At 40.8% G+C, this 11371-nt stretch overlaps 3 protein-coding genes across 4 annotated transcripts in view; all 3 read left to right on the plus strand.

Annotated features, from left to right (window-relative positions):
- Positions 1–5053, plus strand: part of si:dkey-79d12.5 (maternal B9.15 protein) — a 6571-nt gene extending 1518 nt beyond the window's left edge. Inside the window, exons 2-5 of the mRNA XM_035672231.1 lie at positions 2476–2653; positions 2754–2888; positions 3075–3384; positions 3812–5053. Coding sequence (XP_035528124.1) covers positions 2481–2653; positions 2754–2888; positions 3075–3384; positions 3812–4024 — 831 coding nt within the window. The 5' untranslated portion in view covers positions 2476–2480 and the 3' untranslated portion in view covers positions 4025–5053. The remainder of the gene's footprint in view (positions 1–2475; positions 2654–2753; positions 2889–3074; positions 3385–3811) is intronic.
- The window catches only part of LOC118335796 (chymotrypsin-like protease CTRL-1), a gene marked incomplete in the record, with an annotated part of 151345 nt that overhangs the window by 37316 nt on the left and 102658 nt on the right, over positions 1–11371 (plus strand).
- kcnn4 (potassium intermediate/small conductance calcium-activated channel, subfamily N, member 4) overlaps positions 6046–11371 on the plus strand; it is a 19191-nt gene continuing 13865 nt past the window's right edge. For both annotated transcript variants that reach the window (XM_035672221.1, XM_035672220.1), the window contains exon 1: positions 6046–6630. In XM_035672221.1, coding sequence (XP_035528114.1) covers positions 6226–6630 — 405 coding nt within the window. In that variant the 5' untranslated portion in view covers positions 6046–6225. The remainder of the gene's footprint in view (positions 6631–11371) is intronic.

Raw genomic sequence — 11371 nt, forward strand, 5'->3', positions numbered from 1 at the left:
ACACACACACACACACAAGAAAGGATCCAGCCTGTCCTCCAACAATACACTAACATTTTAATGCACGTTTACAGTTTGTATGCAGTTTTGGCAGACTGGGGCAATTCTGTGTTTGCGAACAGGTCAAGTTGTCTTCACACATAAAATGGAAACCGTATCAGCAGAGTCTGTGATAATGGCAGTAGGTCACTGTTCAGTAAACAGACAGACGGTAAACATGGTGTACAGATTGAGGAGCCTGCTCTGGTCGTCATGGCTGTGAGCTTTTTCAGGGCGTCACTGAACCTCTGATTAGATTGAAGGAGTGACATGTGTATGTAAAGTAATCAGAGAGAACAAACACCATCAGCGATGATGTATGTTTCTTTAGTATCTAGGAATTTTTTTTTTTTATTAAGTTGGTGTGACGCATGCTAGTTGAAAACATAACTCATCTTGGCTTGTCTTTAGAGTACATTACAGTGAATCAGTAGTGATAAGTGGGATGTTGCATGTTTGCAGTTTAACACCTCGCCACAGGGCCAAGAATGACTTTTAATTGAGAAGGAATTATTTTTAACATGTGCTCATCTCCATAATGTCGACTTTCTTAAGAGCAAAGCAAAACAGTCCCGTTTCAGCTTTGTGAATGTGTTTAGATAATCCAAGAGGTTTTTAATTGGTTTATTAGTTTGCGAAGTAGGGGGACTTTCTCAACCCTTGAAGGAACAGTTAATTCCTAAATAACAGAAGAAAAATCACTGGTTCCATTTTCTCAAATATGAGTGTTTGTCATGTCTGTTGGACAAACCAAGCATAAACTTGGGTTTAAGATATTGTGATGATCCTTTTTACTGTTTTCTAATATTTTAGGGGCCAAACGATGAATCAGTCAACAAAATAATGGAAAAATAATACTGACTAAAGTCACAAAATTTGCAGATAAATGGTTTAAACAACTCAAATATTGATATGAATTGATACTACAATGATCTATATGGAAGGATACTATAGGTCATACAGCATACTGAGTATTTTTTCATTTAAAGAGTATTTCTTGAATGATTTCATATATTTACATTTGGAGCCTAATTTGTGTTTCATCCCTGATTTAAGGTAATTGGAATATGAATAATCTCAACTCATTTTCATTAGTCCATCACACAATCCTTCTGTTTAAAGGCACAAACACTGGGTTGAGAGGGAACAAAAGACGCTGTAAGACACCTACTAAAGGCTCTGTCAGCTAAAACACCTTATCTGTTTTGGATTCCTGTGGCCTCTTTAACGCGGTATTTTGGGGAATTCAAGTATCCATTCCTCACAGTTGCAGCAGAAATCTGAAACTGCAAAGCTGTACCAGAAAAACCTGTGTTTGAGTGTGTGTGTGTGTGTGTGTGTCAGACAAAGTGACAACGTGACAACCTGCAGGTCAGCATGTTGCAAGATTTCTAACCTTTTTGCTGGAGGGGACTGTCGGAGTGAATATTGAGCTGCTGAGTGACAGACAGCAAAGCAGCTCTATAACTGAAGCAGCAGCAGCAACAACAGAAACCCGAAGAATACCTGCAATTTAACCCTGTTTACCTCCCAGACTAATAACCGACTGAAATATATAAAGCTGCTGAGTGAACATCTAAACATAAGGCTGATAACACACATGCTCTCATAGTTCAGGTAATGGCAAAACACGTTTGTTAGAGATTTAAAGTTACTGCTACTCTCGCTTGTTGTGTCACAGGCTCATTGCCGCTCTCAAGTGGAGACTGTGGCTTCGCCTACCGGGGCAAATAATAATTTTCTCTCGCAACACATTACACAGGCTGAAACAACAGTGGTGTGTTTCAAGCCACAATAACAAATGACTGTCTGCACCTCAAAGTTCAAGGCACAACTTCACATCAGCAGGATGTTAGCACGCTGAGCCTAAGCCAGTTTGGCTGCAAGGTTCGAATTGCCTTGGCCTTTGTTGAACACACTCTTCTCTCTGGTCAGGTTGACATTGGCAGCCCTATCCAAACAGACACGCTATCAGAGGATAAACAGCATAGTGAGCTCATTGCATTTGCATTTTAGAATACTTACATGTCAACACAGCAGCGCTAGTTTGCATCTTGTTTGCCTGAATACAAACTCTAGACCTTCTATCAGCACAGAGCCATGTCCATAGCTGTAAAATGCCTGGCACTCTTTTACACGGACCTCTACTGAAGGTCATAAAGATAGACTGCTCAGGGGCAACTGCGCAGGGAAGTGCTGCTGTTATCAATGCAACTGAAGTTCCTGCTCCCCCACAGTCTCATTTAAAGGGAAGTCGCAATCCGTAACCAAAATCTCAAAATTCTTTGTACTTTGGTTTGAAAAAAGAACAAAAAAACAAATCTCTGTGGAATGTGATTACAAAGCCATATACTATCTTATCATACGCAGAAACACCAAGATAAATGTGTCAACTGCTTTAATTTAGAAACATTTTTTCATCTTCTGTTTCTACAGACACCATGAAAAGAGAGGTAAAGGCTGGAGCGGACTTCCTCAAACGCCTGGCTGTGGCACGTGGCAAGCTTGATGAAGCCAAAGCAGAATTGTTCTCTGAGAAGCTACAGAAGCTTTTATGTGACAAATATGACGACCACTGGTACCCAGACTGCCCCAGTAAAGGCCAGGCATACAGGTAATGATCGGTGTGAAAACTGTACACAGCGGTCTCCCTTCAAAGATCATAGACTTCCCTAGTTTTGAGATCTACATAATCTTTAACGCTTAATCCACAGATGTATCCGGATAAATAACGGAGAACTCTGTGAAGTGGTCCTAAAGGCTTGTGAGGAGAGCGAGCTCACACCCAGTGAGATAGGCCTTCCGTCTGAGATCACACTGTGGATTGACCCACTGGAGGTGTGTGCAAGGTGAGTCACCGGCTGGCCTGCTGAGGCAGAGGCAAAGAATGACACTGACAGACGAGCTTTATCAACAAAGACGCATTTCTCAGTCTAGCCAGGAATAATGAGTGAGTTTAAGTCATGATGCATCAGTGAAACGATGAAAAACATGGGTGACCGTTGAAGTTACAACAATCCACTCCCTCTTCACAGAGCTGGAGAGAACAGCAGGCCCTTCACAATAGCCTGTTTTGAAGAGGAAGACGAGGAGGGAGAGAAGGGAGAACAGGATGACTCCTCGGTGGAATTGGTAAACCTGGACACATCAGATTACCACTCTGCTACCTCTTCGGATTGCGGTTCCACTGCTTCGAGTGACACAGAGGAGGAGGCAAAAGATGGCGAGAAGGAGGTCGTCAAGAAGGAAGAGGCAGAAGGCGACACCTACACCATAGCAATGGTGCCCAGGATTCGGAAGCGGAACAGAGAAGGACCAAATAAGGTCAAATACGTCAGAAATATGGTAATTATCTTTGTTTTAGGACCACTGATTACCATTACACAGGGACTGTAGTGTGAGTCACTCCCACATTCACTTCCTAAAGCATCAGAAGGGTATTAATCCGCAGCTTAAAATAGTCCTCAGCAAATGCACCAATTACTCATTTTTGCTAAAAAAAAAATACAGTTTCAAGTTGTTTTAGGAAATTACTGAGCCTTTTCAAAACAAAGGCACCTAATGTTCATGACCAGCTTTTAGACATGTGAGAAACCGAGTAAGAGATTGTTGGTTTTGGATTTTTTATGGGATTTGTTGACAATGTAATGATGGGGTTTCAGTATTACATGTTCTAGAAAGGAAAGTACTGTTGATTCCTCCCATATGGACAAAATGTGTTTAACACTCATGCTGGAAACTCTTCACCTTTCCCTTCTTTCTCTCTGTTCAGATCCCCACTAGCCTCCAGTACTTCTACCACCCTGCACCAGTTTGGCATCAGTACAAGAAGGGTGCTCCAGTGTTTCTGAACACAGTATGCGTGCCTCCCGCTCCGCCGCCTCCGCCCCAGCAGGTTTTTGGCTATTATATCTTACCGCAGCCATCTCCGCAGTTCATTGTGCCTCAGGCCACTCTGCAGCCGTGGGGAGCTGTGAAGGGCTAGACCGTCCAGGATGTTTTGAGTAAAGGTGGATGGAGTGTTCCAAGCTCCTTTTAACTGAGCCATGTCGGTCAGGTTTCTGAGTTCAGCTAAACTTGGGCCAAAAAAGAACATTTTAACTGTAACTGAAAGTTATTTCTTGTAAAACCTCTAATAATTCCTCTTTCCTTTTCTTTTCCGATGGCTTGTAATAGATGGCTTGTACACTGGACTTCAGTGAAAACAGTCTTCTTTTTAATTATCTGTCAGGTCTGCACTGCTATTTTTTTCACGTACTGTACACGTGAAGAATGACGCCAGTCACTGGGTGCTAGTAGTAACTCAGGAACTCACCGCAATATCCTTAATGCCAAATACTTCAGGTGTTATATTTGTTATTATGTCAGTTCTCTCACCAAATATGGTCCACAGTGTATATGCCACAGTTAATAAATGTAAAATGTGATTCAGGGTTTTAATCTATTGTAGCTAGAGTGACAATATCTGTATATTAAGAATATTTTTACTAAACTGCTTGTAAATAATACAGAACTTGGATACAATAGACATGCGCACACTTTCTAACCTCACTATCTTATTGTAATTTATTTGGCCACCACTGGATGGCACTCAACTCACAGCTAATACATGAAATTGTATATTTTTTTATTAACAGTGGCTGTTGTATATTTGAAATGTAGCCACACAGAACACAAACGTGGTTTTTAATGGCTTAAACTATCTCTGACGTCAGTAAAATGTATAATGTTCCTTATTCTGTCTGCTTAAAGCTGTAGGTTTTTACAGTGTTCATTGTAAATAACTTTCCTTGCTATAAAAATCTGCTAGCGCTATATCCTGAATACACTCACTCACTGTTCTTTATGTAGGCTACTGTGACTATTTGATCATCTTGATGCATATTTATTTAATGTCCACGCAACTTTGAAGCTCATCTGTGTGCTTGAGACATTAATTTGCTTTCACCTTTTACATCAACTGTTTACCTTCTTATTGCAGCTGATTAAATAAACTCACATCTGATATTATAAACAGTTATTTTGCTCATTCCTATAATCAACACTTGTGATTGCAGAGGTCGGTGCTGTGTAGACATGTTGTCTGTGTGTTCTGTCATAAAAATATTTTGACTTGACCTAGAAAAGCACCTGTCAGTCTGAACATTACTTAAAGTTGTTCTGTCACTCGGAGCTGTGCCGATCATTGCAGGTCATTACCTTCAGCAGGAGCAGCAGGATGCTGCAGCGGAAGGGCTCCTGTGCGCTGGGTGCGTCATTTAGCCCAAGGTCATGACGCTGTTCCTCATTAAACAAGCCTAGTAAAGAGGCGAAGGGAGAGTGTGTGTTTTTTTGCGTTTGGCCTATAGAGCATTTGCAGGAAAGGACATTCTGGCAACTGAACTGATTGAAATACATAGGGAAGGCAGCTGGATAAGGCCGCCCTTAATCCAAGAGAGGCGCAAAAGTTAAGCAGCTAGGGCGTGGATGGAAAGTATGCCAATGAACAATAAGGGCATATTTACAATTAATAATTTAATTCATTGTTTTTATAAAAAAAAAAAAAAAAACACACACCATAGAGAAAAATACCAGAAAAACAACCGAAGACTGAAGGCCAGGACAGATATGGGTCGTTGCCAATGTTAGCAAGCCTTGACTAATGTTTGGAATAGACTCCGAGGTTGAAGACACTCAGCCACAAGATGTCACTCTGTAGCTGCTGTAAGCAACAAATAAATAAAAACATGAGCTGAAGTGAGATTCCTATTTTTATAGATTGCCTTACTTTTGTTCATAAAATAAAATAAAATAAAAGGCAACCAAGTGGCTTGTTCCTTGATAATTAAACAATAAAATATAAAACAGTGGATAAATTTAAATAATAAATAACAAAACCCAAAAAAAAAAAAGTCTTTTCACGTTCCGTGAGAGCGCGCGCGCGCGCGCGCACACACACACACACACACACACATCAATAATTTATTTGTGGCTGACTGACGCACACTCTTAAAATAATGACCCATGCAAATAGGGAGTACATAGCCATAACGCTGTGGGCAAACGGTATCAGTGCGCGTAACCAAGCCGCGCCGGTTGGTAGGAGTGTGGTGAGGGTGTGCTGGAGGCAAAGCGTTTTGTTCATCCCGCTACTTCGATGAGCGACAAACGAGAGAAGGGCCTGGTAGACAGTGCGCCCATCGGAATATGCCTTCCCCAGCTCGGGAGGAAAGCAAAGGGGAGAGCGGACAGGCAGAGGACGGAGCAGCGGACAGCGACGACAGGGAGAGAGGGACAGCCGCTCGTCTCGTGTGCGCTCTGGAGATGGAGATGACAAACTGCAGCCTGCGCGGCAACTCCAAAGTGGACTGTGTGACTTGTGATGGTCTGATCAATCGAAACGGCGGGGACTCGGCAGAAGTGTCGGTGCCGCTGTCACTTCCCGGGAAGCGGACAGCTCCTATGGAGGGGGACAACCTCTACAGACTGCGAGACAGAAAGTTTTTATTGGAGGATAAAAAGCGCCTCTGCGCGCTGGCTTTGGGCACCGCTGTGCTCGGGATACTGCTCATGATAATCCACGCCGAGTTATGTCCCTTCATCTATAAACCGGTAGGTTGAAGAAATTAAACACTTATAGGCCTGGGAAAAGTTTATTAGGCTGACTTCAGTGTGTAGGAACTTACCGTATAACCAAATCAAATACTTCGATTGGAATAGTTTGAAATGTGATACTTTGGTTTTGTTGACACTTGGCCTTAAAGCTGTAGCCTTACAGCACGCTCATAATGCTGCCCTCTGCTACTAAACTGCAATCTCACAAATCAAACCAAAGCTTGAGCTAATGAAATGTTGCACTTTTGCACACATTGCAGAGGGTTTTAACTTAGAACATTAACACAGCAGTGCATGCTTTGTAAAGCAGCCAAATGTTTGACATCAACACTACCTAAATTCACTTTGTGTTTTTAGGCTGGTTCAGACAGGCCCTTGACCTCATCATCAAATTATAAAAATAATCAGAGAAACCATCATAGTCTTGTTTCCTGCATCATGCAGTGGAAATGTTAATTATCTGCTGCTGTGCTCCTCTTTAACTACTTAAGGAGAAGTTACAGGAGCTCAAAATAGCTCTTCACTCAGACTATAATACAGACCAATTAATGGTATTATATTAAACTATGTTATATTTTATTACAACATATTTCAGTAGTAACATTTATCATAACTGGTGCAGAAAAAAACACCGTTACACAACTGGCTCCATTTGTTGTCATAACAACTTCCTTGACAGTCCAAGACCCATGTAGCACAACAGCAGAACCTGCACCTGGGCTTTGAACCTTCCTGACCTCCTGATTAGTTATTCCATTTCCAGACACACTATTTGGTAGCAGAGCCTCATGACATTAACATGCAGATCTCAGTGGATAACAATGCCAGGCCACACAATCAACAAATTATTAACTCCCCCTGACTTCCTACAGCACACGCCAGTTCCACATGTGGAAAAAAGCTCTCATGCATGCCGCAAAACAGCAGACCACCTCTATGCTGTGAAGTCAGTGATTGATTACAGTGTCAAAGAGCCCCGCATGTCTAACTCACATCAGCTACAATCTTTTTAGAAACCTATGGAAATATGGCCTGACCTGCAAAAAAAATAAAAATAAATAAAGACCTGGTGCATTCAGAGAATTGGACCTGCAGAAACATGGTTGTGAAATTTACGGTGCTTGCTGGCACGGATATGACATTACTATTCCAGTTTACAAATACGAACCAAGAACAGGTGTTGTCTGTCCATTCCTAATAACCATGGAAATGCTGATGCACTGGAAAAGTGTTCTCTGCAGCAGTTAAAGCATATTAATTTGGAGAGGCTGCATTGTTGATTTAACCATTCAGTGTATAAAACCATTTCCGGCATTCATCTTTAAACTTCATGTGATGTCCAAGTCATGAGTGTGAGCTGTGACATCTTACTCCCCTTGTGGACTGACTTTTGGTCACACAGGACTGTCTTAACAAAAGTGTCCGGTAGAGCTCTACAGTATTATTGGTTTCCATTTTTTTTAAGTTTACTGCAGGATATTTTGGAAAACTTAACTTGCATGCCTATCAAAGTTAACTCCAGTCTACAAATTTATATTTTAAGATTACCTTTTCATGGTTATGCACGAAAAACAGGGCTATTTATGGAACGTTTTTCCACATTTCACCTCTTCCCCTACAGCGAGATTGCTCACAGTACTTCAGGCTATCTTTCCACATCATTTAGTGTATAATTAGAGTGTTTGCATGGCCAGTCTAAAAGTCTCTATGTATTGAGTTCGGCTGTGTTAAAGCCAGGAGCGTGCACTCTGACCTGGATGCAACCCTGTGTCCTCTTTTCTGCAGCTCTTTGACGACTTTCCGGGAATGACTTCACAATCTAAAACAATATCCACATATTGAAACTGAAAAGGCTAGCATGATTAAGAGAATAGAGTAAAAGAGAAACACACAGGTGAAATGTGAGGTTTCCTTTACTGGGAAAATCTGAACACTTTTAACACCTCCACCCTTTAGAACATTCATCATTCAGAATCATTCAGCTGGAGATAAGTTAGTTAGCATAAAAGGGGACATTGTTGTCTCAAGGAGGAAAACAGCCCAGTTTTGGGACATCCCTCCATTAAACATATGATACAGCAACTCTTTCAATCAGTAAAGGAGCATCTTATTCTTATTCATTTGCATAACTAGATCTGCCATCATACATAATCACTGCATGCTTGCCATGGCTGTTGTTTTCTGTCTGTATTTATCAGACTGTGTCCATTGTCCTTTTTGTCCTGCTATCTTAAAGGTTCGTGAGAATATATGTTATATGTTGTCATGTTTTAATTGTCTGTGCTGACTGGCAGCTTAACATGTTTTTGTTTTGTATTTATGTATTAATTGTTCATTTCTGACTTGGTACACCACCTTTTCTTTTTTACCTTATTTGCTTTGTTGTTTTAAAGTAACGGGCCAGGTCCAAGAGCGAATGAAAGTGCAGAAGTATAATGGATGATAATTTTGTTGCGTGTACTTGGAGGTTTAGTGCTAAATGCCCACCTATGTATAAAATGTAAAAGTGATGTGCTTGGACTTAAGTCACTGCAGTTATCTAAAAAATATTAATCAGCAAACCAAAAAATATATTAATATATATATTACTTTTCCTTATTATTTAAAAATATATATATTTCTTTCCAACATTTTGTCATAGCAAACACCAACCCATTCACCTCCCCTTAAAATTTAAATGCAGGTGCCACTATATTTCATGAACTGAGACCGCATGCTGCAATGTGGTTGCAGCTCACCTCCACACTGAAAACTGGCTTACGTATAAAGCCTACCTACAGCTTATATGCAAATAGACAAAACTCACCCACAAACCAGGATGTCGGCTATACCTGCTCTTGTTCACAACATGTCACTACTCACCCCAAAACCAGCATTCTGTGTGTTACCCACATTTAGCCTGAAAGCATCAATGTGAGACACGCAGAATCGGCTATACACTTCCACACTGCATATGAGCCAACTATGGCCCAAAACAAGCCAAACCCGTGGAAAATCTGTGGCCATCTGCTGGAACTAAGTCTAAGATATAGGTGAACGTTATCTGGGTTGTTTCGCTGATCAACACATGCACAAAACGAGAGCAGTAATTATTGGATGGTGCTGCTGTGGTCATTTGTGATAATGAAAACATGTTGACTATTGAGTCATGAACCATTATCCTCATCCAAAAGATAACTATAATATTACTGTAGGGCAGTGTCTGGTCTCTATCTGGTAAGAAAGAAAACCAGCAGTGCTAAGGCTCACGGACCGGGATGGAAAACTGCAGGGAAGTGACACTTGCTACTCACTTGTGGTCTTTCATGGCAAGTATCCTGCAAGTTTTTTTAATCTCTGACAGCTAATCAGCCACACTTGTCCTGTACAGTGTTAATTGGAACCCTCAGTGCCATGATTTCACTCATCAGCATACTTCTGCCCAAGAAATCACCAGTGTTGTCTGGTGCAGTGTTTGACTGGCATGAAGGGTCACTCTTTGTTTTACCTGCTGTGATGTCTCCTTCCATGTGACTGTCCCACTACATCCCTATAATGTTCTTGCAGGATAATATTTGTAAGCCTATCCTTAAGTGTATTACAGGATACCCCTAGTTCCATGAGTGACCTATAGCATGAGAATCTCCATGAAAGCTAATAAAACCACACTGAATAACAAACTAAATTAGAAAACTAAAGTCAGATGCATGTATTATTTCTTTTGAGGTATTTATTCATTACAGTACACATAAACCGGACCACCTTCTTTTGCATTGGATTCAGTGTTTCATTTTTTTTGCTATGCTGTGGCAGGCCTGTCCCGGTGACGGGGGCTTGTTGTATTTCCAAGACGACAATGAGAAACAAGGTTAAGGTTAACCCAAATTAGTATCACCGGGCCTGAAATGAGTGTTTCCAACAGGAAAACTTTACAAAAACAATTTTTAAAACTCGGCAAGAAACATGTTGTTGAACTCTCCGTTATGGAATGTGGTGAAATGTTGAGCTTTTGTGGGGTCTTCTAATTAGCCCTGGATGAAATACAGACATGATGTGGAGGCTACTGTGGAAACTGGCGTACCCTGCCAACGGACGTCACATTGTACCACCTACACGCTAAAGTTTCCTCAAGTTTGAAAGTTTGTAATTATCTTTTTAACTGTAAACCACAATAAACTGCACTTCCCATTAAAAACTTCCATTGACGTTGCACAAGTCGCACAGAGATGCATGAATGAAGGGTATCATTAACCTGCTGACATCCAGGTGATATGACAGAGACAAAATAATCAGACAATCGTGTGTATCGGTGTCCAGCTGTCAGTTCCCTAGAATGGAAAGTATTTAATTACAAGCACTCTCGCTACTGTAATTGAGTGGCTTTTTAAGTACTTTATTTGTAGTACATTACAGAATCACTAATTCCACTTTCATTAAGTCCAAGAACTGTAATTTTCTAATGAAGCTCCTTTTGGAAAGGCAGGAATTACATAGCCTACAGTTACGCTGTTGGATCAGCAGGATATTGCATTTAAATGAGTTGTAAATCATCTTTTATGGAAAGGAAATCTCTAACAAACCCTTGATTATAAAGAGAAGATGGTTAACACTCTTTTGAAAGCGAGATTCATTTTAATTCATTGTGGAAAAGACAATACAGGAGTAGTTCATTCTTCTCACTGAAAAGTGCATTTTTTATAGATGTATCCTGACCTAGATGTGTATAGGGGTGTTCGAACTCAAAGGTAGAATCGACGAT

The sequence above is a fragment of the Morone saxatilis genome, unplaced genomic scaffold, assembly GCF_004916995.1.
Source record: "Morone saxatilis isolate NCDOM2014 unplaced genomic scaffold, NCSU_SB_2.0 Contig24, whole genome shotgun sequence".
NCBI classification, from domain to species: Eukaryota; Metazoa; Chordata; class Actinopteri; family Moronidae; genus Morone; species Morone saxatilis.